The 27,493-nt window shown below is 68.3% G+C and overlaps 3 protein-coding genes across 10 annotated transcripts; 1 reads left to right on the plus strand and 2 right to left on the minus strand.

Annotated features, from left to right (window-relative positions):
• Positions 1-2,678: 2,678 nt before the first annotated feature.
• GJB1 (gap junction protein beta 1) lies at positions 2,679-14,352 on the plus strand. 7 transcript variants are annotated; one of them, XM_029067796.2, is made up of 3 exons: positions 3,379-3,631; positions 6,656-6,703; positions 13,412-14,352. In XM_029067796.2, the coding sequence occupies exon 3, from the start codon at positions 13,426-13,428 to the stop codon at positions 14,275-14,277; it is 852 nt and encodes a 283-aa protein (XP_028923629.1). In that variant the 5' UTR covers positions 3,379-3,631; positions 6,656-6,703; positions 13,412-13,425; the 3' UTR covers positions 14,278-14,352. The 7 variants fall into 7 exon arrangements, with proteins under 7 accessions (XP_028923631.1, XP_028923629.1, XP_028923626.1 ...); XM_029067798.2 differs by lacking the exons at positions 3,379-3,631; positions 6,656-6,703 and adding an exon at positions 2,679-2,753; XM_029067793.2 differs by lacking the exon at positions 6,656-6,703 and having other exon boundaries at positions 3,380-3,631.
• Positions 14,353-15,656: 1,304 nt separating this feature from the next.
• Positions 15,657-26,180, minus strand: ZMYM3 (zinc finger MYM-type containing 3). 2 transcript variants are annotated; one of them, XM_029067781.2, is made up of 24 exons: positions 26,035-26,180; positions 25,586-25,653; positions 25,393-25,465; positions 24,973-25,270; positions 24,698-24,881; positions 24,358-24,576; positions 23,407-23,557; positions 23,183-23,298; positions 22,985-23,071; positions 22,710-22,860; positions 22,193-22,365; positions 21,928-22,093; positions 21,745-21,818; positions 21,495-21,636; positions 21,284-21,402; positions 20,939-21,113; positions 20,674-20,820; positions 20,470-20,576; positions 20,156-20,360; positions 19,916-20,067; positions 17,405-17,519; positions 16,924-17,187; positions 16,052-16,172; positions 15,657-15,957 (listed from the first exon to the last, which is right to left on the minus strand). In XM_029067781.2, exons 1-24 carry the CDS (start codon positions 26,174-26,176, stop codon positions 15,765-15,767), a joined length of 3,642 nt encoding a protein of 1,213 aa, XP_028923614.1. In that variant the 5' UTR covers positions 26,177-26,180; the 3' UTR covers positions 15,657-15,764. The 2 variants fall into 2 exon arrangements, with proteins under 2 accessions (XP_028923614.1, XP_028923615.1); XM_029067782.2 differs by having other exon boundaries at positions 15,658-15,957; positions 25,586-25,629.
• Positions 26,181-26,182: 2 nt separating this feature from the next.
• Positions 26,183-26,714, minus strand: LOC114812848 (zinc finger MYM-type protein 3-like; the record flags this gene model as incomplete). Its single annotated transcript, XM_029067228.2, has 2 exons — positions 26,227-26,714; positions 26,183-26,196 (listed from the first exon to the last, which is right to left on the minus strand). Coding segments are annotated over exons 1-2 (489 nt in total), but the record flags the coding sequence as incomplete, so codon positions are not given.
• Positions 26,715-27,493: the final 779 nt, after the last annotated feature.

Here is a 27,493-nt window from a genome sequence, read left to right on the forward strand (position 1 = left end):
GCGGCGCCGGGGGGCCGGGCGGGGGGTTGGGGGGGGGCCGCGGCAGCCGGCCGCGGAGGGGATGGGGGGCGGTGGGGGGGGGCGGAGGGGCCGAGGCCCGGGGTGGGGGCGACTGGGGGCGGGGGGAGAGGAAAGGGGTGGGGGGGGGGGGACGCCGCCGTGGAGGGGATTGTGGGCGGACCCCTGTGGAAATGGAGGGGGGAAAAGCCTGTACTAACTCCTGGGGGGGGGGCGGTTGGGGATGGGGGTGGGGAGGGGGTCGCATCCGGCCGGGAGGGGCCTAGAGGTCACCCGCCAGGCCCCGAGCCCGGGTCACGGTTTGGGGGAGGCGGGGAGGGGGGACACCCCGCCCCCCGCCCCCAGGGACCAAGCCTCTGGGACCCCCGGGGACCCCTCCTCCTCCTCCTCCTCCTCCTCTTTCTTTCCACAGTGTCTTTTTGTGTCTGCCATTTCTCTTTCCGGAAGAACTTTTTTTAAAAAACCAAAAAAAAAAAAACAACCCCCCCCCCCCCCCACTCACACTCTCACACTCACGGACACGGACACGCAAACACACACACACACACACACAAAAACACACACCCGCACACACAAAAAGAAGGAATTTAGTTGGCAGCCACTAACGGAAACCTGGCGTTCGTCCTTTGTAAACATTTGAAACCCAGGGTCTTGATAGAAAATAAAAATTCCGTCCCAGCCACTGCCCAGCGAGCCCTGCTATGGTGGGGGCCGGGAGGGGTCGGGGGTCGGGGGTCGGGGGTCGGGGCTCCGGCGACCCACCTTTAGCTGCATCCCGTCGGCTGCGACTCTTGTCTCTGTCTCTGGCTCTCTGTCTCTCCTGTCTCTCTGTGTCTCTGTCTCTTCCACGCTCTCTTTTTCTGTCTCTCCCTGTCATCTCTGTCTCTCTGAGTCTCTGTCTCTCCCTCTATATCTCTCTGTGACTCTGTCCTCCCCACCTCCCTCTTTCTGTCTCTCCCTATCATCTCTTTCTCTCTGTCTCTGTCTCTGCCTGCCTCGGTCTCTCCCTCTCCAGTCCCCCCTCTGTGTCTCTCCCTCTCATTCTCTCTTTCTGTCTCTGTGTCTGTCTCTCCCTCCACCCTTGGTGTCTCCTGTTACTCTCTGTGTCTCTGTCTCTCCTCTTTCTCTCTGTCTCTTCCTCTCTGGCTCTCTGTGTCTCTGTCTCTGTCTGCCTGGTCTCTCTCTCTCCATCTCTCTCTCTCTGCTTCTGTCTCTCCCTCTCTGTCCCCCTGTGTCTCTCCCACCGACTCTCTCTGTCTCTCCCTCTGTCTCTGCTTTCGTCTCTCCTTCCCCCCCTTTCTCTCACACTCCCTCTCCCCCCCCACCTGAATTTCTCTCTGTCTCTGGCCCTCCCCTTTTTCCCCCACTCTCTCTCCATGTCTCTCCCTAAATCCCCCTTCTGTCTCTCTGTTTCTCTCCCTCAATCCTTTTCTCTCTCTGTCTCTTTCTCTGTCTCTCCTTGTCTCTCCCTCAATCCCCCTTCTGTCTCTCTCCGTTTCTCTCCCTCAGTCCCTCCTACTCTCTGTCTCTCTCTGTCTCTGCTTGTCTCCCTCTCAATCCCCCTTCTGCCTCTCTCTGTCTCTCCCTCAATCCCCCTTCTGTCTCTCTCTTTGTCGCTCCGTGTCTCTTCCTCGGTCCTCCTTCTGTCTCTGTATCTCCGTTTCTCTCTGTCACTTTTTGACTCTATGTCTCTCCATGTCTCTCCCTCGATCCCCTCTTCTGTCTCTCTCTGGTCCCTCCGTGTCTCCCCCTCAGTCTCTCCCTATCTCTCTATTTCTCACCCGCCGTCCCTCCCTATTTGTCTGTCTCTCCGTGTCTCTCCCTCAATCCCCTTCTGTCTCTGTCTCTCCGTGTCTCTCCCTCAATCCCCCTTCTGTCTCTCTCTGTCTCTCCCTCAATTCCTCCCTATGTCTCTCCTTCAATCCCCCTTCTGTCTCTGTCCATGTCTCTCCCTCAGTCCCTCCCTCTTCATGTCTCTCCAGGTCTCTCCCTCAATCCCCCCTTCTGCCTCAGTCTCTCCATTTCTCTCCCTCCATCCCTCCTTCTTTCTGTCTCTCTCTGTCTCTCCCTCCATCCCTCCTCCCTCTTTCTGTCTCTCCAGATCTCCCCTCCTTTCCTCTCTCTCTTTCTGTCTCTTTCTCTGTCTCTTAGGCCTGAATGAGTGTCTCTGTGTTGTGGGGTTGGATCGGGGGGGTGGGGGGCACGTGTCCGGTTTGGGTTGGGGGCGGGGGAGCACGGCGGGCACTGCCCCGTTGCCCTCAGCAGATGGCATCAGAGCCCACGTCTGGCCGTCGGCCGGACCTGGCCGGAGTGGACAAGGCCCGGCGGTCGCGGCGGGGAGGGTGGCCGGGGGTAAAGAGGGGCGGGGGCTGCCCGAGGTGACCGGGGGTCCTGCTGCCCGGGGGCGGGGGGCCGGGCCACACTTTGCTCTCGAGGGCTTCTCTCCCCCCGGGGTGGTCCCAACTGGGATCCCCTAGGGAGAAGCAGGGCGGCCCGATGGTTAGAGCCCGGGCCTGGGAGTCAAGAGGCCCCGGGTTCTCGTCCCGGCCCCGCCGGGTGACCCGGGGCCGGTCGCTTCCCTCCCCCGGGCCTCGGTGCCCTCATCCGGAAAATGGGGATGAAGGCTGGGACACCCCCCCCCCCCCGCCCCCCCCCGTGGGACAGGGATTGGGTCCAATGAACAGCCCGGGCCACGGAGGCCCAGAGAAGCGAAGCCGACCCGAGACGGTCAGCAGGTGAGCGTCGGGGGCCGGGATCCGAACGGGGATGAAGACCGCGAGCCCCACATGGGACGACCTGCCGACCTCCCGTCCGCCCCGGCGCTTCGGACGACGGCGCGTGGCCCGTAGTGAGCGCTCGGCGGCTCCCGTCGTCGTCCTTATCGTGATCGCCGTTATTAGAACCCGGCTCCCCGGGCTCTTTCCGACGCCGCGGCAGGAGTTAATCCTGGTTCTCTTCCTCTGTTTACCTTCGCGCTCGCCGCTCGGAGGCCGCGGGCGTGCGCGCCTTGGCTCTCCGGGGCCCCTCCGGCCCGGGGAAGGCCCGGCCGGGGGGTCGCCCCCGCGGCCCTCGCCGGACCCCGGAGAGGATGGGGGCGGGGGGGACGGGGAGGGAGGCTCCCGCCGACCTCCGACCCCGGCTGCGGCCCGCGCCCGCCCCGTCCTCCCGGGGCCGCCGAGGGAGGTCGTTTGCCGCCGGGTCAGGGTCCGGCCCCGGCCGGGATCAGCTGAGCCGCGGCACGTGGACGCCGCTGACCCTCGCGGGGGAGGACCGGGGGCTCCTGGGCCTAACCGGGGCCGCGGCCCACTTGGCCGTTGACCTTTTGGGGGGGGGGGGGGGCCAGGGGCCGGGGGCGGGACCTCGACAGGAGGGAGGAGCCGGCCCGGCGAGGCCGCGTGTACGATAGCGATCCGCTCCCGCTCTCTGGCGTCTCTGACGGGGCGGGCGACTCTCTCGGGCCCCAGGCGGCCTCCCGTCTCTCGGCGAGGGGTGGTGTCTCTGACGGGGCGGTCGTCTCTCCCGGTTGGGGGGCGGCGTCCCTTCTCTCCGCAGGGGGTGGTGTCTCCGACGGGGCGGTCGTCCCAGCGCCGGCTCGGAAGCCACCGTGGCAGAGGTGAGAGGCCGGGCCGGGCACCCGCCCTCCCCCCGTTGGCACCCCACGTAGGTCGAGCGAGGGGCGGGGAGGGCACCGGGACAGAGCCGGTGCGGCCCGGGGAGAAGCGGGGTGGCCTAGCGGATAGAGCCCGGGCCCGGGCGTCAGGAGGACCTGGGTCCCGATCCCGGCTCCGCCGCTCGTCTGCCGGGCCACCTCGGGCCGGCCGCTTCGCTTCTCTGGGCCTCGGTTCCCTCATCTGGAAAATGGGGTTGAAGACGGTGAGCCCCGCGTGGGACGGGGACTGGGACCGATTCGGTCGGTTCTCCCCCAGCGCTTAGTACGGTGCCCGCCACATAGGAAGCGCTTAAATAACACGCCAAGGGAGATGGGAGGGGCAGCCTCTCTCCTCCCCGGATATAATAATAATAATAATAATAATAATATTTGTTAAGTGCTTACTATGCGCCAGACGCTGGGAGAGAACCAGCTTAATCAGGTGGGACCCAGTCCCCGTCCCACGTGGGGCTTCGCGGTCTCGATCCCCATTTTCCGGATGAGGTCGCCGAGGCCCAGGGAGGTGAAGCGACCGGCCCAAGATCCCACGGCAGACGAGCGGCGGAGCCGGGACGAGACCCCCCGGGACCCGCCGACTCCCGGGCCCGGGCTCTACCCGCTAGGCCACGCTGCCTCCCCGGTTTACAGATGGGGAAACTGAGGCAGGGGGCAGTGGAGCGACTCTCCCCAGGCGAACCAGCAGGCAGGCGGGGTGAGAACCCAGGGCCTCTGACTCCCGGGCTCGGGCTCTAGCCTGAAGGGGTAAAGGTCAGCCCCGGCCCAGGGTAAGCGTTTAATAGACTCCTCTATCCGGGGAGGGGCAGAGGGTGCCGGGCTCCCCCGATTCATCCCCCCTGGGGCGTCAACCCCTCAGCTCTGGGCACTGGGCTCGCGGGCACAGCCCGATTTTTTACTTTCCTAAGCAGGTCGGGGCACACGCGGCGTTTACGTTTGTATATTCAGAGACTTGTTCGGGGAGTTTATCCGGAGGTATTTGAACCGACTTCCTCTCGTCTCCCTGATCTTCCTCCCGTTTCCATCTGGCCCCTGACCCCCCCCCCCCCATTTAATAATAATAATAACTGTGGTAATTGTTAAGCGCTTACTACGTGCCAGGCGCTGTACTAACTTCCTGTTGTATTCCTGATTTTCCTCCTGTTCCCATTTAATGCCAATCATTTCTTTCTGTCCTGCCCCTGCCTCCCCTCCCAAGTTTATTATTATTATTATTATGGATCATAATAATAATAACGATTGTGGTAATTGTTAAGTACTTACTACGTTCCAGGCACTGTACTAACTTCCTGTTGTATTCCTGATTTTCCTCCTGTTCCCATTTAATGCCAATCATTTCTTTCTGTCCTGCCTCTGCCTCCCCTCCCAAGTTTATTATTATTATTATTAATAATAATAATAATAACCGTGGTAATTGTTAAGCGCTTACTGCGTGCCAGGCACTGTACTAACTTCCTATTCTCTCCCTGATTTTCCTCCTGTTCCCATTAGAGAAGCAGCGTGGCTCAGTGGAAAGAGCGCGGGCTTGGGAGTCAGAGGTCACGGGTTCTGATCCCGGCTCCGCCGCTAGTCAGCTGTGTGACCTTGGGCAAGTCACCTCACTTCTCTGTGCCTCAGTGACCTCATCTGTCAAATGGGGATTAAAAAACTGTGAGCCCCGCCTGGGACAACCTGATCACCTTGCACCCCCAGCGCTTAGCACGGTGCTTTGCGCATCGTAAGCGCTTAACCAATACCGCAATTTAAATGCCGATCATTTCTGTCTGTCTCGCTCCTGCCTCCCCCCCATGCGATAATAATTGTGGTAATAATAATAACGATGGCGTTGGTTAAGCGCTTACTGTGTGCCGAGCGCTGTTCTTAAGTGTCCGTACTTGCGAGTCTTGGTCCTTGTTAAGCGCTTACTATGTGCCAGGCACTGTACTAAGCGCTGGGGTGGGTACAAGCAAATCGGGTTGGTCACAGTCCCTGTCCCGTGTGGGGCTCACGGTCTGAAGCCCATTTGACAGATGAGAGAAGTGAGGCCCGGAGAAGTGAAGCGATCGGCCCGAGGTCACACAGCGGGGACGTGTGGGAGAGGAAAATGAAGAAGAGACACGTTTCTCCTTCCCGTGGTGTTGATTGATGGCCTGGAAAGTCGGGGCGAGGACAGGGGCGGAGATGGCACGGAGACAGAACGGGGGCAGAGATGAGGCAGCGACGGGGCAGAGATAGGAACAGAGACAGAGCGGAGACCGGGAAGAGACAGGAGAGGAGATGGGGCAGAGACACGGCAGAGATGAGGCAGAGACAGAGTAGAGATGGCACAGAGACAGAACAAGGGCAGAGATGAGGCAGAGACAGAGGGCAGAGACTGGGCAGAGACAGGGCATATATAGAGCAGAGAAGCAGCGTGGCTCAGTGGAAAGAGCACGGGCTTTGGAGTCAGAGGTCATGGGTTTGAATCCCGGCTCGGCCACCCGTCAGCTGTGTGACTGTGGGCGAGTCACTTCACTTCTCGGTGCCTCAGTGACCTCATCTGTAAAATGGGGATGAAGACTGTGAGCCCCATGTGGGACTCTCCTGTGTCTACCCCTGCGCTTAGAACGGTGCTCGGCCCATAGTAAGCGCTTAACAAATACCGACATTATTATTATTATTAGAGCAGAGACGGGGCAGAGACAGGGGCATATATAGAGAAGAGACAGGGGACAGACAGGGCAGAGACAGAGCAGAGATGGGTCAGAGACTGGAGCAGAGACGGGGCAGAGACAGGGCAGAGATGGGACAGACAGAGCAGAGACGGGGGCATATAAGGAGTAGAGACAAGGGCAGAGATAGGACAGGAGTGGGGCAGAGATAAGGCAAGATTGGGGTAGAGGCGGTGGCACTGAGACGGGGCAATGGGATAATAACCGTAAGCCCGCATACTAAGTGCTTCTCGAATCCCGTGATTATTAGGGTTATTGTTATTTTTATTGTTATTTTCATCAGGGCAGAGAGAGACAGAGACGGAGAGAGCTGTGCCCAGGGTCGGGCTAGGTGAGGATTGGGGGAGAACTATAGACTGCAGATTCTACACTGTAAACTAACAACTGCGGGCAGGGAATTGTTATTATTAAGAATAATAATACCTATATAATATGAAAATACAATGTAATCTATTATCTAAAAATAATAATGGTACTTGTTAAGCGATTACTATGCGCCAAGCACCCTTCTAAGCACCAGGGTGGTCACAGGCTAATCGGTTTGGACGCAGTCCCTGTCCCCCTTGGGGGGTCACGGTCTTTCACCCCCATTTTACAGACGAGGTAACTGAGGCCCAGAGAAGTGAGGTGATTTGCCCAAGGTCACCCAGCGGGCGTGTGGCAGAGATTAGAAGCCAGGCCCTTTTGACTCCCAGGCCCGGGCTCCACCTACTAGACGGGCCGCTAATTTGTCAGGTCTATTGTTCCATTGTCTTCTCCCAATAGCTTAGTACATTGTTCTCCACACAATAAGCGCTCAATAAATACAATTGCCTGAATGGGTGAGGATGGGCTGTGTACTGGGCGACAATCGGGGAAGCATTCGGGCAGAGAAAGCGTCTGTTTACTGTTGTACTGTCCTCTCCTAATAATAATAATAATAATAATGTGGGTATTTGTTAAGCGCTTACTATGTGCCAAGCACCGTTCTAAGCACTGGGGTAGTTACAGGGCAGGTTGTCCCACATCGGGCTCACAGTCTTCATCCCCATTTTACAGATGAGGTAACTGAGGCACAGAGAAGTGAAGTGACTTGCCCAAGGTCACATAGCTGACCAGCGGCGGAGCCGGGATTTAGAACCCGTGACCTCTGACTCCCAAGCCCGGGCTCTTTCCACAAAATAATAATAATTATGGTATCTGTTAAGCGCTTACTATGTCGCCCCACTTCTACACTGTGAGCCCTTTGTGGCCTCTCTTTGTTGCTGAATTGTGCTTCCCAAGCACTTAGTACAGTGCTCTGTACCGGTAAACGCTCAATAAGTATGACTGAATGAATGACTACTATGTGCTAAGCACTGTTCTGAGCACTGGGGGCGTGGATTCGAGGTGATCAGATTGTCCCACACTCCCAGTTGTCATCCCCGTTTTGCAGATGAGGTCACTGAGGCCCAGAGAAGTGAGATGGCTGGCCCCAGGTCACACAGCAGACGGGGAGGGGCGGCCTGCTGGCCTAGTGGCAAGAGCCCGGGCCCGGGAGTCCGAGGACGTGGGTTCAAATCCCGCCTCCGCCTGCTGTGTGCCCTTAGGAAAGCCGCTTCACCTCTCGGGGCCTCAGTCGCCTCATCCGTATAATGGGGATTAAAGACCGTGAGCCCCCCGGGGGACAACCCTATTCCCTCGTGTCCACCCCAGGGCCCGGCACGTAGTAGGCGCTTAACGAATGCCGTCGTTATGATTATGATCGGTGGTGGGCGGCGGGACGGGCCAGCGGTCAGCGGGAGGCCCGGCCGGGGCCGAGTCGAGGCCGGTGACCTCCCCCCGGGCGGCCGCCTGGGTCAGAGTCCAAGGGGGCGTCCGGCCCGCTTGGCCGTAAAATGGGGATTGAGACCGTGAGCCCCACGCGGGACGGGCCGATTTGTTTGTGTCCACCCCAGCGCTTAGCACAGTGCCGGACACCTGCCAACGTGGCTCAGTGGCGAGAGCCCGTGCTTGAGAATCAGAGGACGTGGGTTCTAATCCCGGCTCCGCCCCTCGTCTGCTGTGTGACCTCGGGCCGGCCGCTTCCCTTCTCTGGGCCTCGGTTCCCTCACCTGGAAAATGGGGATGAAAATGGGGGTCGTCCCACGGCGGACGACCTGATGAACTTGCATCCACCCCGGCGCTTAGAACGGTGCTCGGTGCCACTAAGTGCTTAACAAATACAGCATTATTCTTCTCCGTCTAGTAAGCGCTTTAACAAATGCCGTAATTATTTTGGAAGCAGCACGGCGTAGCGGATAGGGCCAGGGGCCTGGGAGTCAGAAGGTCCTGGGTTCTAATCCCAGCTCTGTCCCTTGTCTGCTCTGGGACCGAGTCACTTCACTTCCCTGGCCTCAGTGACTTCATCTGGGAAATGGGGACGGAGACGGTGAGCCCATGGGGGACGGGGATTGGGTCCAACCTGATTTGCTTGGATCCACCCCGGCGCTTAGAACGGTGCTTGGCAGCTAGCGAGCGCTAAACAAATACCATCATCATCATCATCATCGTCATTATTATTTGCTGGCACCTAATAAGCGCTTAACGAGCCCCGTCATTAATATTCTGATTATTATTATTATTATCCTCCGACCCTCCGTTCCCTCACCTAGAAAATGGGGGGGTGAAGACCGGGAGCTTGGACGTGACCCCGCGCTTGGACCGGGGCCGGGCCCTCCTTGAGCGCTTCACGAGTCCCGTGATTACAGTCACCGCTGTTTCGAAGCGCTCAGTAAATAGCAGTGACGGATGGGTTGGACGGCCACGTTCCCCGGGGCGCGGGGGAGGCTCCCCCTGACCCCCAGAGAGGGGGCAGGGGCGGCCGCGACCCGGTTTTTGTTTGTCCAACGGAGAGGGAGACCTCAGGTTATTTCTGCCCCGGAAAACGCCCCCTGCCCCTCCCCCGGCCCGCCCCTCCCGGATGAAGGCAATGGCTGCCAGCTGCTGGGCAGAGGCAGAATGCCCGGGCCCCCACCACCTCGACCCAGCTCGGTCAAGGCCTCTGGAGTCAGGGGCACCTTCCCCGGGGCCCGGGCCGGGGGCAGGGCTACCAGGTGAACCTTCCTGCTGCTGCCCGGGGGTGGGGTGGGGGCCTGCGGGGGTCTGGGGGCGTGAAGGCGGGGGAGGCCTGGGGGTGTGGAGGCCCGGGGAGGCCCGGGAGGGGACTGGGAGGGTCTGAGGGCACGGAGGCAGGGTGGGGAGGCCTGGCAGGGGAGGCCTGGGAGGGGCCGGAGGGTGCAGAGGCCGGGGGAGGCCCTCTGGGGCCTCGGGGCATGGAGAAGGGGAGGCTCGAGAGGGTCAGAGGGTGTGGAAGCAAAGGGGAGGCCCGCGAGGGGCCTGTAGGGGACTGAGGGTGCGGAGGCCAGGGGAGGCCTTCGGGGGTCCCAGGGTATGGGGACGGGGGAGGCCTGAGAGGGTCTGAGGGTGTAATAATAATAATGTTGGTATCTGTTAAGCGCTCACTATGTGCAGAGCGCTGTTCTAAGCGCCGGGGGAGACACGGGGGAATCGGGTTGTCCCACGTGGGGCTCACAGTCTGAATCCCCATTTGACAGATGAGGTCACCGAGGCCCAGGGAAGTGAAGTGACTCGCCCACAGTCACCCAGCTGACGAGTGGCAGAGCTGGGATTCGAACTCATGACCTCTGACTCCAAAGCCCGGGCTCTTTCCACTGAGCCAGGAAGCAAAGGGGAGGCCGCTGGGGGTCTGAGGGCGTGGAGGCCGGGGGGAGGCATGTGAGGGGCTGAGGGTGCGGAGGCCAAGGAAGGCCTGTCTGGGTCTGAGGGCGCGGAGGCAGGGGGAGGCCCGGGAGGGGCCTGAGGGTGCGGAGGCCAGGGGAGGCCTTTTGGGGTCTCAGGGCATGGAGACGGGGGAGGCCTGAGAGGGTCTGAGGGTGTGGAAGCAAAGGGGAGGCCTGGGGGGGCCTGAAGGTATGGAGGCCGGAGGGTCGGGGTCGGGGGGAGGCCCGTGAGGGGCCGAAGCTCTGGAAGGAGGCCTGTCTGGGTCTGAGGGTTCGGGGTCAGGGGGAGGCCTGAGAGGGGCCGATGGCTGTCCGGGGCCGAGGGCGCGGGGGCGGGGGGAGGCCTGAGAGGGTCTGAGAGTGTGGAGGCCGGGGGGGGACCCGCGAGGGTCTGAGGGCCCGGAGGGGGAGGCCCGTGAGGGGTTGAGGGCGTGGAGGCCGGGGGGGGGAGGCGAGTGAAGGGCCACGGGTGCGGAGCCCCGGGGAGGCCTGCCAAGGCCCGCGGGGCCCCGGGGACGGGTCACCCCGAAGTTGGGCGCCGTCGCGGCGCGAAGCAGCGCGGCCTGCCGGGCGGCGCCCGTATCTGGGAGTCGGAGGATCTGGGTTCCGGTCCCTGCTGCGCCCTTCACCCGCTGCGTGACCCTGGACGAGTCCCTTCACTCGTCCGTGCCTCCGGACATTTCTTCGTATGTACCACTGGTGTAAACCACCCCTTCTCCCTCCTCCTCAAGCCCCGATGAGCTCCTGTCTACCGCGGCGCTCAGCACGGTGCCTGGCACGTAGTGAGCGCTTAGCGGAGGCCACGAAAGGAAAGAGGACGGTCGAATCGAAGAGCGGGGATGGGGGAGGCACCCACTCGGTCCCTCCCCCGGCCTCCAGCCCCCGGAGATGTCAACCGCTACGTCCCTCGTCCCCCAAAAGACGCGCACGCGTGTCAGGGAACCTCCTCTTCGCGGTTCCACCCGCGACGCCTCCGCCTGACCCCGGGGAGCGAGAGAGACGCCCGGAGACAGCTGCGGCCCCGCCGGGTCCCGGGTGAGAGCTATCTTTAGGGTGCCGAAGCGCTGACCACGTGCCTGGCGCTGTACCGGGCGCCGTGGGGGGACCAGCTTATAAGGTTGGACCCGCTCCCTGTCCCGCGTGGGGCTCGGGGGCTTCATCCCCACTTGACGCTTGAGGGAACCGAGGCTCCAGGTCACTCAGCGGACGGGCGGCGCAGCCGGGATTAGAACCCAGGCCCTCTGACTCCCAGCCCCGGGCTCTGCCCGCTACGGAAAGGGAAGAGGGGGCTTATTTTCATTCTCGCCGACCTGTAAGGTGGTAGAAAGCGCTCAGTACAGAGTTCTGCACCTAAACTCCGTGGATCGTTTGGACGGGGCGGGGGTGACGGAGGGGAAGCCCCCGACGGAGAAGCGGCCCGGCCTCGTGGCTGGAGCCCGGGGCCCCGGAGGACCTGGGTTCCGATCGCGGCTCCGCCACCCGTCTGCTGTGTGATCTTGGGTGAGTCGCCTCCCTTCCCCTCTCCCTCGGCTCCCTCCTCCGCAAAATGGAGTCAATCCCTGTTCTCCCTCCTCCTGTGAGCCCCAGCCGGATAACTCCTCTCCGGCAGCGCGGCTCAGCGGAAAGAGGCCGGGCTGGGGAGTCAGAGGTCGTGGGTTCTGATTCCGGCGCCGCCGCCTGCCTGCTGTGTGACTTGGGGCACGGCCCCTCACTTCTCTGTGCCTCATCTGTAAAATGGGGATGATGACCGTGAGCCCCACGTGGGACAGTCTGATCACCTTGTTATCCCCCCCAACCCAGCGCTTGGAACAGTGCTTTGCACATAGTAGGCGCTTAACCCATATCGCCATTATAATTAGTATTATTCCTCTCCACCCCAGTGGTTAGTACAGTGCTCGGCACATAGGAAACCCTTAATTAATACGCCGATGATTGTTATTTAAATGGCATTGGGTGAGGGCTTTCTATGGGCCAGGCACCGTAGTGAGCGCTGGGGTGATAACCAAGTAATCGGGTTGGACACGGTCCGTGTCCTTCAGGGTTCACGGTCTTCATCCCCATCTCACAGATGAGGAAACTGAGGCCCGGAGAAGTGAAAGGATTTGGCCAGGGTCACGAGGCAGGCAAGCGGCGGAGCCGGGCTTAGGGGAAGCAGCGTGGCTCTGCGGCCAGAGTCCGGGCTCGGGAGTCGGAGGACGCGGGTTCTAATCCCGGCCCCGCCGCCCGTCCGCCGGGTGACCTGGGGCCGGCCTCTTCACTTCTCTGGGCCTCAGCGACCTCATCTGGAAAACGGGGACGAGACGGTGAGCCCCACGGGGGACGACCCGATGACCCCGCATCTCCCCGGGCGCTCAGAACAGTGCTTGGCCCCTAGTAAGCGTTTACCAAAGACCACCATCATTTATTTACTACTGTGAATGTGCGTCGGCGGCGGCGGCGGCGTCAATTGTCGGTCCCTGCCGTCGTGAGCCTCCCGGGGCCGGGATTCGGCGGCCCCGGGTCCGCTGGGTGACCCGGGGCCGGCCGCTTCACTTCTCCGGGCCTCGGGTGCCTCGGGGACGCGGGTCCGACCCCGATGAGCTCGGCCCGGAGCTTAGTACGGTGCCCGGCCCCGAGCGAGCGCTCGATACCGTCACTCTCGTCGTCGTCACGACGAGTGCCGGGCACCGAGGTGGCGCTCGGCGAATAACGGCCACCGCCGCCGCGGGGAGGGTCAGGCGCTTCTGACGGGCCGAGCCCCGTACCGAGCGCCGTCCTCCTCCGCCGGGAAGACGGGGGTCCGGCGTCCCCCTCGGTCGTTTCTGCGCCCACACCGGGGGTCGGGCCCGGGACCCCGGGGTCCCGGAGCGCCCCCGGCCCGACGGTCGGGCCCGGGCGGCGGGAGGCGACCCCCTTCCCCGGCCCCGGCCCGCCCTCCCGGCCGGGCCGGCGACGGGCCGGGGCAGCACGGGCCCCCGAGCGCCCCGTGGGCGGAAGTCCCGGCGTTCGATGCGAACTGTGAAGGCCGTTGTTCTGGGCGCGACAAAGGCCCCGTTGTGCCGCCCCGGCGGCATATGACTCGGCGGTCCCGGGTCGGGGGCGCGGGCGCGTGCGGGTCGGGGCGCAGGCGCGGCCCGCCCCCTCCCCCGCCGGCCCGGCGCAGCCACAGGGGACCCCGGCTGGGCGGCCTGAGGGACGGGCGCTCCCCAAGGTAACGGGGCCCCGGGGGGGGCGGCGGGGGAGGACGGGGGCGGCGGGCGGCCGGGCGCCTTCCGGTCCCCCCCCGCCCGCCCCCGCCCACCGCTGGCGGTGTCTTGCAGGTGACTGAGGCAGGATGAACTGGGCGGGCCTGTACACCTTGCTGAGCGGCGTCAACCGCCACTCCACGGCCATCGGGCGCGTGTGGCTGTCGGTCATCTTCATCTTCCGCATCATGGTCCTCGTGGTGGCCGCCGAGAGCGTGTGGGGGGACGAGAAGGCGGCCTTCACCTGCAACACGCAGCAGCCCGGCTGCAACAGCGTCTGCTACGACCACTTCTTCCCCGTGTCCCACGTGCGGCTCTGGTCCCTGCAGCTCATCCTGGTGTCCACCCCGGCCCTCCTGGTGGCCATGCACGTGGCCCACCAGCAGCACGCCGAGAAGAAGCTCCTGCGCCTGGAGGGCCGCGGCGACCCCCTGCACCTGGAGGAGGTCAAGCGTCAGAAGGTGCGCATCTCCGGCACGCTGTGGTGGACCTACGTGGTCAGCGTGGCCTTCCGGCTGCTCTTCGAGGCCGTCTTCATGTACGTCTTCTACCTGCTCTACCCGGGCTACGCCATGGTCCGGCTGGTCAAGTGCGAGGCCTACCCCTGCCCCAACACGGTGGACTGCTTCGTCTCCCGCCCCACGGAGAAGACCGTCTTCACCGTCTTCATGCTGGCCGCCTCGGGCCTCTGCATCGCCCTCAACGTGGCCGAGCTGGTCTACCTGGTGGTCCGGGCCTGCGCCCGCCGGGCCCGCCGCCGCCGGGCCGGCCCCCCGGCCCGCAAGGGCTCGGGCGGCTTCGCCCACCGCCTCTCGCCCGAGTACAAGCAGAACGAGATCAACAAGCTCCTGGGCGAGCAGGACGGCTCCCTCAAGGACCTCCTACGCCGCGGGCCGGGCTCGGCCCCGGCCGAGAAGGGTGACCGCTGCTCCGCCTGCTGAGGGGGGGCGGGGGGGCGTCCCCTCCCCCGGCCCCCGCGCCGCGTCCCCCCCGATTAAAAGAGGATTTTACAGAAAGCGGCGGGCGGGCCCCGGCGCCCGCCCCGTCTCGTCTGTCTCGTCGGGGGTCCCCGGCCCCGGCCGGCGACGGGGCAGGCGGCCCCGGGGGCCGCCGGGAGGTAGGGAGGGACCCCCGGGGCTTTCCGGCGGGGGGGAGGGTCCTCCGGACCCGCCCCCCTCCCCCACCGTCGTGACCGTGGCGTCGAGCGAGCGCTCGTCCCGGGCCGGGCGCCGCGTACCGAGGTCGGGTCCGGGAGACGGCGGGTCGTGGGTCCCGATTCCCCACTGGGCCGCCGGTCCTCCGGGCGACCGGCCGAGCCTCCCCGGTCCTCGGTCCCCTCGTCTGGGAAACGGGGATGGAGACCGCGAGCCCCACGGGGGACGGGGGCGGGGTCCGTGTCCAACCCCGTTGGCTCGGATCCATCCCGGCGCTTAGTAGGGCGCCTTGGCCTCGGGGAAGGGCTTCGCCAAAACCGCAACGAGGAGGGCCAGTCCCCCTCGAATCCCTCCCCGGGCGAAAAAAAAAGAGCCCCCCTCGTTTTCTCAGGGCGGCTTCTCCCATCCCCCTTCTTCCTCCCCCAGACCCACCCCCTTCCGGGGGTGTGTCGGGAAGGGGGAGCCCTAGCGCGCCCGTGTGTGACGCCCCCAGCTCTGTCCGGACCGGCGCGTGTGTGTAACTTGTTTTTTGGGGGGGCGAGGTGCTCCCTCAAAGGAAGCAGGAGGGGAATCGGGAGGGGCGGGGGGCGAGGTGACCCCCACGGCCGCCCCCCCCCCCGGGGGGGCCGAGCCCGCCGTGCCCCCGTCCCGCCCGCCGCAGGAAGAGCACCAGCCTGGGTCTCGCTTCTCCGCCCCCCGCTTCGCCCCCGGCCGGGGCCGGTCGGGGGGGTCTTTATTGGAATCGGGGGGCACGCGTGGGGTGGAGGGGGACCGGGGGGGAGAGGGCGCGCTGTGGGGACGGGGGGACGGGGGAGAGGACGAGGGGAGGGGTCTCGGACAAGGGCGTCTCTCACTACCACGCGGGCCGGGCCCCCTCAACAATATATACAGTTTCGACAGCTGCTAGACCGAGGACGGTTATAAAAACACAAGACGGTGAGGGCCAAGCTGGGGAGGGGGGTGGGGGGGGGGGGGGACGGGGGTGGGGGCTCGGGGGGTGGGGGGTCTGTGTGTGAGTGTGTGTGTGTGTGTTGGGGGTGGGGGGGCCGGGCCGTCCCTCGGTCCCCCCGCCCACCCCGGGGCCCGGCGGGGCGGCCTCTCCTCCCGGCCCCCCGCCCCCTCCTCCGCCCCCGGCCCGGCGGGGCGGGGGGCAGAGGTCACGGCGACACCCGGGCGCCGCCGGACCCGGGCGCCCGGAGCCGCGGGGTCCCCTGGACCCCGGCCCCCCTGGGGCGGGACTCCCGCCGCCCGTGGCGGGCGGAGGGGGACGCGCCTCAGTCCAGCTGGTCATCCCCGGGGCGGGGGGGGTCGTCGTAGATGTCCCGCACGGCCAGGATGCGGTTGAGCATGCTCTCCAGCATGCCGCGGTCCATGGGGATGACCGAGTACCACAGCGGCGACTCGGCCAGGCACGACCGCTCCGGCTGGAGGTAGAAGACGTCGCTCCGCCCGCGCAGGGTCTCGGGGCTGCGGGCGGCGGGCGGTCACGGGCGCCGGCCCGGCCCTCCCCCCCGTCACCCCCCCAGTCCTCCCCGGCCCCCCGCCCGGGCGCCGCGCTCACCATTTGGAGAGATAGAACTCGTAGAACTTGACGGGGCAGCGCAGGGGGTTGAGGCGGTTCTCGCGCTGCTCCAGCACGGGCAGCTGCTCCTCCTCCCGCTTCCGCTTGCCCGCGCCCCCGTCTGCGGGACACGCGAGGGGGCGTCGGGGTTGGGGGGGGGCCGGGACGGACGGCGGGGGAGGGCGGCCCTGGGTCGGGCCCGACGGAACCGGGGGCAGAGCGGCCCCCGGCCGGGTCGGCCGGGGGAGGGTCTCGGCCGGCCAGCGAGGCCGGGCCAGAGCGCACCAGGGGAGAGTGGCCCGTGGCCGGGCCCGGCCCAACTAGGGGAAGAGCGGGCCTCGGCCGGGCCTGGCGGGAGAGCGGCTCTGAGCCAGGCGTGATGGGACCGGGGGCAGAGTGGACTTTGGTTGGGCCGGGCCAGGCCAGACCGGAGGAGAGCGGCCTTCGGCCCGGCCAGAGCGTTGTCAAAGCCTGGTCGGGGCCGCAGCGAGCCGAGGCGCGGCCCGGCCGCGGTTGGAGGGGCGGCGGGAGGCCCGCCGCAGCCGAGGGCCCGGTGGGACCCGGTCGACAGGGCAGGACGTCAAGACGCGGCTTCCCCGGTCCCCCGGGGGGTCAGCCCGCCTCCTGGGACAGACGCACGGGGACACGGACGCGCGTGCGGGCCACGAGGGACCGGGCGGGGAGAGGGCGGGGTCCGGCAGGCACCGGGAGGAGAACACGGGTCGGGGACGGTGACAGACACCCGGAGACACCCAGAGAACCCGAGCCAGACACACAGAGACGCCCGGAAAACCCAAACCACACCCCGGGGGCACCGAGGGGAGCCAAGGCGGCCCCGGAGACGGGGCGGAGGGGGACGGGGCGGACCCTACCTCGCCCCTTCCTCTGGCGGACGGGGGGTGCGTAGTAGCGGATGCTGGCCCCTTTGGGGGCGCCCCCGCCCCGGGCGCCGCCGCCCTTGCGGGCCTGGCGCACCACGTTGGCGAAGGAGAGCTGCATGTGCTCCTCGGCCGTCTGCAGCCCGAAGAACTTGGTGTTGAAGAACATGAGCGTGTTGAGCAGGACGAAGGGTGAGTAGACGCCCAGCTGCTTGCATTCCCACAGGTGCTCCTCCTCCACGCGCGAGAACACGGTGTCTGCGGCGGGCGGGGTGCGGGGGGGTCGGGCCGGGCCGAGGGGGCCCTCGGGGCCGTCCGGCCCGCCCCCCCCCCCCCCGACCCGGGCCGGCCGTCGTGCCCCCGACCGGGTGGCGGGCGTCCCGCCCCGTGCCCGACCGGCTAGCGGTCGGCCCCCCGGCGCCCGGCGGGCCCCGTGGGTGGGCGTCCCCCCCTTGGCCGACGGCCCCCCGCTTACTGTTGTGGAGGAGGGAGGGCTGCCAGCTGCTCAGGGACTTATTGAGCTCCTGGATGAAGGTCAGGTAGTACAGGTCCGTGAAGATGTTCACCATTCGGCCATTCTCCAACAGATACTGCGGGCGAGCGGGGCGGGGGGGGGGGTGGAGAGGGCCACCGATGGACGGACGCGGGCGGTCGGAGCCCGGCTTCCACGCCCCCTCCTCCCCGCTCTTTTTCCCGCCATCTGTTAAGCGTCTTCCTAAGCGCCGGACACCGTGCTAAACGCTGGGGGAGATCCAAGCCGATCGGGTTGGACCCAGTCCCCCGTGGGGCTCGCCGGCTCCATCCCCATTTCCCAGAGGAGGGAACCGAGGCCCGGAGCAGGTCGTCCGGCGGACAAGCGGCGGAGCCGGGAAGCCTCCGACTCCCAGGCCGGGCTCTACCCGCTAGGCCACGCTGCTTCTCCTCCTTCGACTACCCCTGCCGGTCAGTAAAAACTTAAATTATTACTTATTCTCCTCATAACTAAGGATATTAGTTACCCTAGCAATCACAGGAATGATAGTAATAATAATAATAACAGCGATCACATCTGTTAAGGGCTTACTCGGGGCCAGGCTCTGTACTGAACACTGGGGTACAGAGAAGACAAACTCATCCAGTGTAGACTGCGAGCCTGTTGTGGGCAGGGAATGTGTCGGTTTATTGTCCTCCCCCAAACGCTCGGTACGGCGCCCTGCCCCCCCGGGAAGCGTCCGATCAATACGACTGGATGAGCCAAGGTCCTGGAATCCCCATTTGACAGGATGAGTTAACTGAGGCTCACGGAGAAGTGAAGTGAATGCCCCAAGGACAGGCAAGGGGCGGGGATTAGAACCCAGGACCTCTAAGCCCCGGGCCCCGTTTCCCCTTTCTAGATGTTGAGTCCCTGGCGGGCAGGGATCATCTCTATCTGTTGCAGAATTGTATTTTCCAAGCGCGTGATCTAGCGCTCTGCACACAGTAAGCGCTCAATAAGGAGCACTGAACGGACAGGACATCTGGTGTTCTCCCCGACCCCACCGCACTTAACTCCCTATCTTTATTGTTTTATAAATCAATCATTTGCTCATATTCAGGTCTGTCTCCCCGCTCTAGACTCACGAGGGGCAGGGAACGGATCTGCTAATTTCTCTTGTATCGGCCCCTCCCAGGCGCTCAGAACAGTCCTCTGCACACGGTGAGCGCTCAATAAATGAGAGTGACCGTGACGGCACCTGCGAGGCGCTTACCGTGTGCCAGACACTGTACCGAGCGCCAGGTTGGACCCGGTCCCCGTCCCGCATGGGGCTCATGGTCTTCATCCCCCCCCGTGACAGACGAGGGCGCTGAGGGAAGTGAAGCGACTGGCCCGAGTGGGCGGCGCCGGGATTAGAACCCGGGACCTGCCGGCTCCCCGGCCCCGGGCTCCCTCCGCTACGCCGGGCCGCTGGACGACCGACGGAGAGGCCACCCCGCTTCCGCCACGGACGAGGTCAGTAACCTGCCATCCGGGAGGCGTCTAGCACAGAGCCGGGGTCGACGGTCCACCCTCTAGTCCCGCCTCGGCCGCTCGTCTGCTGTGTGACCGCGGGCGGGTCGCTTCCCCGGGCCTCAGTTCCCTCCTCTGTAAAAGGGGGATGAAGAGGGCGAGCCCCACGGGGGACGGGGACTGTGTCCGACCCCGTTAGCCTCCATCTCCCCCAGCGCTTAGAACGGTGCCTGGCGCATAGTAAGCGCTTAACAGGTACCACGGTAATTATTATTAATAATCAGGACCCAGGTTCTAGTGCCCACTCCACCGGTCTGCTGGGTGACCTCGGGCAAATCACTTCCCTTCTGTGCCTCAGTTCCCTCAGCTGTAAAACGGGGATGGCCCTGACCCCCCCAGGTGGGACCGCGCGCGTCCACCCCATCACCCTGCACCTGCCCCGGCGCCTAGACCAGCGCCGGACACGTAGTGAGCGCTTAGTAGGTCCCCCGGGAAAAGAAAAAAGAGGAGAGCCTGCGGGGTGGGGAAGGCGGGCTAACCGGAGCCCCTCTTCTAGACCGTGAGCTCGTCGCGGGCGGGGGATGTGTCTGTTCATCGTTCCGTCGTCCTCTCCCGAACGCTCAGCGAAGCGCCCTGCCCCGGGCGGCGCTCAGTATAAACGACGGAACGGAGGATAGGCGGGTGGGGGAGAAGCAGCGTGGCCCGGCTTGGGAGCCAGAGGTCGCGGGTTCTAATCCCCGCTCCGCCCCCGCCCCCCCCACCAGTCTGCTGGGTGACCCGGGGCCAGCCGCTTCGCCTCTCTGGCCCTCGGGGACCTCATCCGGAAAACGGGGGTGGAGAGCGGGAGCCCCACGGGGGACCCCGCGTCCGCCCCGGCGCTCGGGACGGGGCTCGGCCCCTAGCGAGCGCTTGACCGACACCCTGGTCGTCATCGCCGTCGACTGCCGTCCGACGGTCCTCTCCCGGGGGCTCGGTCCGGCGGTCGGTAAACGCGCCCCAGGTCGGGGCGTCCGGGGTTACCTGCTGGATGCCGAGGCAGAGATAGTAGATGCTGTCGGGCTCGTAGCGTTCGCCGTTGGGCCGGGTGATCTCCCGCACGAACTGGGCCAGGCCGTAGTTGAGCTCGGCCGCGGTGCAGGCCAGGATGTCCTCCTTGATGCGCATGGGCTTGGCTGCCGGGGGGAGGGGGGCGGCCGCCGTCAGGCCTCGCCCCCGGCCGCCCGGGGCCGCCCCCCCGGGGACCCCCGGGCCCCGACTCACGGCCGAAGCGGAGCTCCTCGGCCTTGCCGCCGGCGTCCCCTCCTCCTCCTCCTCCGCCGCCGCCGCCTCCGCCGGCGTACTTGCCCTGGACCCAGGCCTTCCAGGCGTTGACCCCGTAGGAGTAGTTGAGGCCCGGGGTGCAGCCGGGCTGGCTGCTCAGGGAGTCCCGGGAGCAGCTCTCCGACAGCACCAGCCGCTTCTGGCCCTGCGGCGGGGGGCGAGGGGGACCGGACGGTGGGCCCGGGCGGCCTCCCCCGCCGTGGCCCCCGTCGCCCGGGCCGTCGGCCCGCCCGCCGGCCCCCCTCGGCCCTCACCTTCCGGATGGCCCGGGGCAGGTCCTGCTCGGCCGCGGCCACCTCGTCGGGCCCCACCAGGCCGCAGTCGAACAGGAAGTCCACGCTGGGGTTGATGTCCAGGGGGTCTGGGGGGCGGCGGGGGGCGGGCGGCCGTCAGCCCCGCCCGGCCCCGGCGGACCCCCTCCCCCCCCCCGCCCCGCCCCGCCCCGCCGGCCCGCTCACTCTTGGGGAAGTCCGCCTCCAGGTCCTGGCCGGGCCCGTCCAGGACGTTGGCCATCTTGACGGCCATGGCCAGGACGTCGTCCCGGGCGGGGCCGAAGAGGTCGCAGTCCTCCAGGAGCCCTTCGGTGCTCTGGTTGCTCACCAGGTCTGAGGGGAGACAGGCGGGAGGGACCCCCCGGGGACCGGTCAGGGCGGGTCCCGCCGGGGCGTCCCGTCCCCCACCCCGCCTCCCCGTCGCGCCGCACCCCCCCCTTCCCCCGGGTACCGCAGAGGTCGGACGAGGCCTTGTCCAGCTCCTCGGCCTCGGCGATCATCTCCGCCATGGCCAGGATGTCGGCCTCCAGGGGGTTGGACGGGATCTTCACTTTCAGCTCCTCGATGGTCTCCACGATTTTGTCCGTGTTCTCCAGGGTGGTGGGCAGGAACAGGGGGACGGGGACCTGGGGGGGGCGAGGGACACGAGGAGGGCAGACGGCCGCCGCCCGGACGGGGGTGACGTCGGTCAGGCCCGCGCTCCGCGCCCTCCGCCCGGCCCTCCCCGCGGGCCGGGGACGGGTCCGCCGGCTCCGCGGGCCCCGTCCGGGGACCCGTCGGGGGCGGGACGACTCACCGGCACGGGCATGGAGAAAGGCACGGGCACCTTCTGGCAGTACAGATGCATAGGCACCGGGACGAAGACGGGCACGGGGATGGGCAGCACGATCACCTGCGGCGGCTTCCGCTCCTCCTCTGCGGGAGCGGGGCCGGCCTCAGTCCCCGGGGGGGGGGGCGTCGCCCCGGGCCCCGCCGCCGGCCCCCCCCGCGCCCGGCGCCGGCCTTACCCGTCTGGCAGCCCCTGGACGCCGTCTCGGCGTGGCAGGACACTCCGCGGTTCTGCATCAGCGGCTTGCACATGGCGGCCTTGTTCTTCCGGGGCGTGGACGGCGGCGGCGGCGGCGGGGCCGAGCGGGTCTTGGCCGGGAGCTGTGACCGGCGGGGGGGGGGAGCCACACGTTGGCGGCCGCCGGGCCGCCGCCCTCCCCGCCCCCCCGGGGCCGGAGACCCCCCTCCCCGCCCGCCCCCGCCTCTCACCGGGGGGCCGTGGTCGGCTCCGGGCTGCGAGGGCGCGGCGGGCGTGGAGGGCCTGGGCTCCGGCGGAGACTGATCTGCACGGCCGAGACAGGCGGGGCTGAGGCCGGGGGCGGGGGGGCCGGGGGCCGGCGCCCGCGGCGGCCCCTCCCCGCGCCGGCGGCCGCCCCCGCCCCGCGGACGCACGGTTGAGGAGGCTCTCGGGCCCGCTCTGCGTGTCCAGGTTGGGTTGGTTCTGGTGGCTGTAGAAGCTCAGCAGGCACTGCTGGTTGCAGAGGTGCCGGACTTGCCCCCGCCAGTGGATGGTCTCCAGCAGCTTGCCTTGGCGTTTGCAGGCGTGGCAGCGGGCGGCCTGGGCGGGGGCGGGGACGGGAACGGGCCGGGGGTGAGGGGCGGGGGGCCGCGGGGGCGACCCCGGCCCCCGGCCCCGCCGCCCCGGGCCCCGGCTGACCTTGCAGTACCAGAGCAGGTACTTGTCCTTGCAGGCCTCGCTGCAGAAGTCCCAGGTGCTGCCGTCCAGCTGCTCGCTGACCCCGCGCTGGCAGGTCTGGGAACAGTACGTGCAGGTCACGCAGCACAGGCCCAGCTTCTTCGTGAAGTCCTGCTTGTACAGGAGCACGCAGCCTGCGCCCGGGGAGGGGAGGGGAGGGTCACCGGGCCTGACCCCCGGCGTCGGCCCGCGCCCCCCCCCCCCCCCCCCCGGGGCCGATCCCCCCGCCGCCCGCCCGGGGGGTCCGGGGCCCAGACGGAGAGGGGAAGGCAGGGAGACGGAGCCAGAAGGGAGGAAGAAGAAAGAGAGGAAAAAAGGGGGGGGGGGGCGGGAGACGGAGAAAGGGGGGGCAAAGGGCAGAGAGAGGAAAGAGACGGGCAGGGGAGGGAGAGACGGAGAGAGGACGCAGGCGTGGGCGGACCGGGCGGGGCGTCGGCACCGGCGGGGGTCGGGGGCTCGGGGGTCGGGGCCCCCTCACCCTGGCTGCAGAAGCTCTTCTCGACGCCGCTGAAGCGGAGCTTGTCGTGCAGCAGCTTCTCCTGGCGGCAGTGGGAGCACTGGGACACGACCCCGCGCAGACGCTTGAAGTCCTCGCAGCAGTCCCGGCAGCAGAACTGGAAGGCCTGGTCCTGGCGGGGGGCGCGGGGACGGAGGGGGAGGGACGCACGGGGTTGGCGCGGAGGGAGGGAGGGAGGGAGGGAGGGCGCCCGTCGGGCCGCGGGGAGGGGACGCGGGCCACCCCCGCCGACCCACCTGCCACTCCAGGACTTCGGGCTTGGTGCTGAAGAGGCCGTGACAGTAGTGACAGGTGAGGTGGGGGCCGCCCTCGGGGCTCGACCGCTGCGGGTGGAGAGGGACGGCGGGGGCCGGTGGGCGCCGGGGCGGCCTCCCCGCCCCCCCCCGCGCCCCCTCCCCCCCCCCCCCGGAAGCCCCTGGCCCGAGCCCGGGTACCTGGAACTTGGACCAGCAGCTGGGGCTGCAGAACTGGTAGACGGTGCGGTCGGCCTTGCTGTAGTAGCAGGGGTCGGGGAGGCTGCGGCGGCAGAAACTGCAGGGCCGCGGGGGGCCTGCGGGGAGCGGGCGGGGAGCGGGCGGGGGGCTAGACGCCGCGCCTCCGGGGGAGGGGACGGGGGCGCCGCCGGGACCCGGGGGGCGGAGGGGGGTCGCCTTCTTACCCACGAGGCCGGCCTGCTTGACTTTGTGGGAGGTAGTGCAGCACAGGGAACAGAACAGGCCCGTCTTGCCGTTCCGGTCGACGTGGGGGAGCATCTCGAAGTTCTTGCTGAGGGTCTTACACCAGACGCACGGGTACACGCGTGTGTTCTTCTGCAAGGCGGGACCGGGGCACGGTGAGGGCCCCCCCCCCCCCCCGGCCGCCCGCCGCCCCGCCGTCGGACGTCCTCCTCCCCGCCGCCCCCGGCCGCGGTGGGCCCCGCTCTTCGGACGGCGGCTTGAGCGCTCGGTAGGGCCCGGGCGCCGGGGTCCGTCCCGGCTGGTGGCGTCGGACGCCGTCCGCGTCTCCCCCGTCCCCCCTCCCGGTCCCCCCCCCCCCCCCCCCCCCCCCCCCCCCCCCCCCCGTTCGCCGCGGACCGGAGGACCGAGGCCCGGAGCACCGACCCGGCCCCGAGGCGCCCGGCCCGCCCCAGCCCCCGCCTCTCTCCGCCGGGCCGCGCGGTATGTGAGACGCTTACTCTGTGCCGATCAATCAATGGTATTTATTGAGCGCTTGCTACGTGCGGAGCACTGTGCTGAGCACTTGGGGGGGGGGGGGGGCGAGGAAGGGGGTACAGTACAACAGAATCAGCAGACGCGGTCCCTGCCCAGAGACGAGCTTACAGTCTAGAGCGCTGGGAGGGGCGGGGGCGGGAAGGGCCCGGGGGGGCGATCCAAGCTAAACCGGGTCGGGCGCGGCTTCCCCCGTCTCAATCCCCGTTTGGCGGAGGGGTTTGGGGGGTGGGGGGGACGCCGGGGCCCGGAGGCCCGCCGAGGCCGGCCCGAGGTCACCCGGCCCGGGCTCGCTCCCGCGCCCGCGCCTTCTCTCTCTCTGTCTGTCTCTCTGTCTGTCTCTGTCTGTGTCTCGCTCTCTCTCTCCGCTAGGCCGTGCCGCTCCTGTTCTCGTAGCCCACCTTCTTGTAGCCGCCGAGGCAGGCCGCGCTGCAGAACCGCTTCTGCTGCCCCTCGTGGAACAGCTGCTCGGGGGGCGGACCCCCGCCCTTGCCGTAGATATAGGCCCCGCACTGGTCGCAGCAGTTGGTCTTCAGCCCCTTGGTGGCCCGGAACTTGCTGAAGCAGGAGTCGCTGCACAGCTGGTGCACCACGCTGCCGTTGCTCACCTCGTGCAGGACCTGCCACGGGCACCCGGTCCGTTGCCGCCCGGCCGCCTCCCCGCCCCCGGCGGCGGTCCTTCCCCCCCCCCCCAGCCCCGGGGGGTCCCGGCCCTCCGCCCGGCCCGGCCCGCCCCCTCACCTCCCCGGCCCGGTGGCAGACGCTGCAGCGGGCGTCGGCGTCGGCGGGGGCTTCGCCGGGCGGGGGGTCGGGCCGCTGCTGCTGGGCCTCGTAGAGCGACAGGCACACGGACGTGCAGAACTCGTGGAAGGAGCTGCCCGAGCCCGTCTGGGCCATGATGGAGTCCTTGGCGTTCCAGATCTCCCTGCGGACGGAGGGAGGGACGGACGGACGGGGCGGTCCGTGAGGCGGCCCGCCCCCGTCGGGCCCCCGCCCCCCGGCCCCCGCCAACCCACTTCTTGCAGAAGGTGCAGGTCTTCTTGCCCGCGGGCTTCTTGGAGAAGGAGGTGAGGCAGGAGGCGGAGCAGAAGAGCTGGGGCAGGCCCTTGCGTTGGTAGGCGGTCTGCCCCTTCTGCAGGGGCGTGCGGCAGTGGGCGCAGGTCATCTTGGCGCCGGCCGAGCGGGCGGCGGCGGCCCGGGAGGCCGCGTGGGCCCGCAGCGACACGCGGGGGGAGCGGCGCGGCCGGAAGGGCACGAAGTCCTCGTCGTTGGGGTCGTCCACCATGGCGTCCGAGTCCTCGTCCGACACCGGGACTGGGCGGGCGGGCGGGCGGACGTCAGGGTCCGGGCCCCCGGCCCCCCTCCGCCCGCCGCCCCCGGGGCCCGCCCCCGGCCGCGCGGCCTCGCCACCCGCCGCCCTCCGCCTCCCGTCTCACTGCTCTCGGCCGAGTCCACGGTCTCGGCCTTGGAGGCCTCCGACCTCCGCGCCCGCTCGCTCCTCTTGTGTCCCTGGGGGACGTAGGGGGAAGGGGAGGTTGACGCCACGGCGGGCCGGTGGGCTCCTGGGCCGGGGGGCGGGGGTCCTCTTCCTCCTGGGGGACCTCCGGCCCTCCCCTCCCCGGCCCTCACCTTCTCCGGCGGCTGCTCGCTCTCTCCCTCCGGCTGGGCTTCCCCTGCGGGTGCGACACCACGTCGTCCTGGTTGGCGGTGGCTTAGTAAGCGCGCGGCGCCGTACGGGACGCCGCTCCGCCGGGTCCCCGGGGGCCCTCGGGGCGGGCGGGCGGGCGGGAGAACGGGTCGGGATCCCCGTTTTCGCAAGGGAGGGAACCGAGGCGCGGAGAAGCGGGGGAGGGAGTCCCCCTCCTCCTCCCGGGCCCGGGCTCTCGCCCCGAGGCCGCTTCGGCCTCGGGCCCCCGCCGGGTGCCCCGCCTGCCCGCGAGCAGCGCCCCCAGCCCCGCTGCCAGGGGCCCGGGGGTGGGGGAGAAGACGAGGGGGCTCCCACGGGACCGTCCCGCCCCCCCGCCCCGGCCCCGGACGGAGGGGACGGGGGAGGCGACGCCCCGCTCGGCCTCACGCACCTGCCGAGCCGGAGGGGGCCGGAGAGCCGGGGCCTCCCGGGTGGGTCTGGGAGCTGCCGCCTCCGCCCTCCTCGGGGTCTCCCGCCGGGGGGCTGGGGGGGTCCAGGGGCTCCTCCTCCTGCTCCGGGGAGGCCCCGGCCATGGCGGGGGCGGCGGCGGCGACCACCTCTTCCTCCTCCTCCTCCTCCTCCTCCTCCTCCTCTTCCTCCTCCGCCGCCGCCGCCTCCTCCTCTTCCTCCTCCTCGTCCTCCTCCTCCTCCAGGTGGGGCGGCGGCAGGATGAGGGGCTCGGGGCTCCCCGCGGCCCCGGGCCCGGGCAGCGGGGAGGCCTTGGCGGGCCGGTCCCCCACCTCCCAGCTCAGGGCCTCCCCGGGCCCCCGCTCCCCGGCCGGGGGGGAGGGGTCCTTGTAGAGCAGCGCCCCCAGCTCCAGCAGCTCCGTGGCCCCGTCCAGCAGGCCGGGCCCCTTCTCCAGGCCCGCCCGGGGGGCGTCCAGCAGGCCCAGGCCCCCCACGCCGGGGGCCACGGGCGCCATCCAGCCCCCGGGGGGGGCCGTCTGCGAGCCCAGCAGGTCTTCGCCGAACTCCATGTCCTCGGGCAGGTCGCCGGCCAGGGGCTTCTCGGGCAGGCTCAGGGGGTCGAAGGGGTCGGGGAAGTCGCCGGGGTCCATGGGGGCGGGCGGGCGAGGGCTGGCGGGAGGCGGGAGGCGGGGGGGGGGGTGGGCGTGAGCCTCCGCCGCCCGCCCGCCTTCGCCGGGAACCCGACTCACGCCAAGGGGTCCTCGTCCCCTTCCCTCCCAAAGGGGCCGGGGTCCCCGGGGTGGGGGGGAGGGGGCGGCCGGGGACCCCCTCTTCTCGCCCCCCCCCCCCCCCAGGACCGTCGTCCCCCGCGCCCGACGATGGCCCTCCTCCCAGAATCCTCCGCGGCCCCGACCACGCCCCCCACGCGACGCGCCGCAACCGCCCTGGCGCCCCGCGCAGGCGCACCACCCCCCCGCCCTCCCCACTGCCCCCGCCCCGCCACCAGGGCGCGCCGTCGCCCCCGCCCCTCCCGCGCCTGCGCGCCGCCCTCCCCCCTCGGGCCCCGCCCCCTCCCGCGCGCGCCTGCGCCCAACCGCCCCGCCGGGAGGCCCCGCCCCTCGCGATCGCCCCCCCCCTCGGCCCCGCCCCCGCGCGCCCCCCCCGGCCGAGGCCCCGCCCCCTCGCGCGCCCAACCGCCCCCCGGGGCGCGCAGGCGCGCGGGCAACTGCCCCCGGCCCCGCCCCCCCGCGTGCGCAACTGCCCCGGGCCCCGCCCCCCGCGCGCGCGCCAAACCGCCCAGACCCCGGCGCGCGCCTCCCCCCCCCACCCCGGCGGCGCCCCCGCTGCGCGCGCATCTGCCCCGCAGAACCGCCCCCCTCCCCCCCCCCCCCCGGGCCGGCCCGTCCCAGTCGCCCCCTCCCCCCCCCCGCCCGGGAGGACAT

The sequence above is a fragment of the Ornithorhynchus anatinus genome, chromosome 6 (genome assembly GCF_004115215.2).
Source record: "Ornithorhynchus anatinus isolate Pmale09 chromosome 6, mOrnAna1.pri.v4, whole genome shotgun sequence".
Classification (NCBI taxonomy): Eukaryota; Metazoa; Chordata; class Mammalia; order Monotremata; family Ornithorhynchidae; genus Ornithorhynchus; species Ornithorhynchus anatinus.

Coding starts and splice junctions, on each gene's coding strand:
- GJB1 (XM_029067798.2), top strand. CDS start 13,426: ATGAACTGGGCGGGCCTGTACACCTTGCTGAGCGGCGTCAACCGCCAC.
- ZMYM3 (XM_029067781.2), bottom strand. CDS start 26,176: ATGGCCGGGGCCTCCCCGGAGCAGGAGGAGGAGCCCCTGGACCCCCCC. Junction 25,654..26,034: donor GGCCCCCTCCGGCTCGGCAG/GTGCGTGAGGCC, acceptor ACCGCCAACCAG/GACGACGTGGTGTCGCACCC. Junction 24,577..24,697: donor TCTGCCACCGGGCCGGGGAG/GTGAGGGGGCGG, acceptor TGCCCGTGGCAG/GTCCTGCACGAGGTGAGCAA.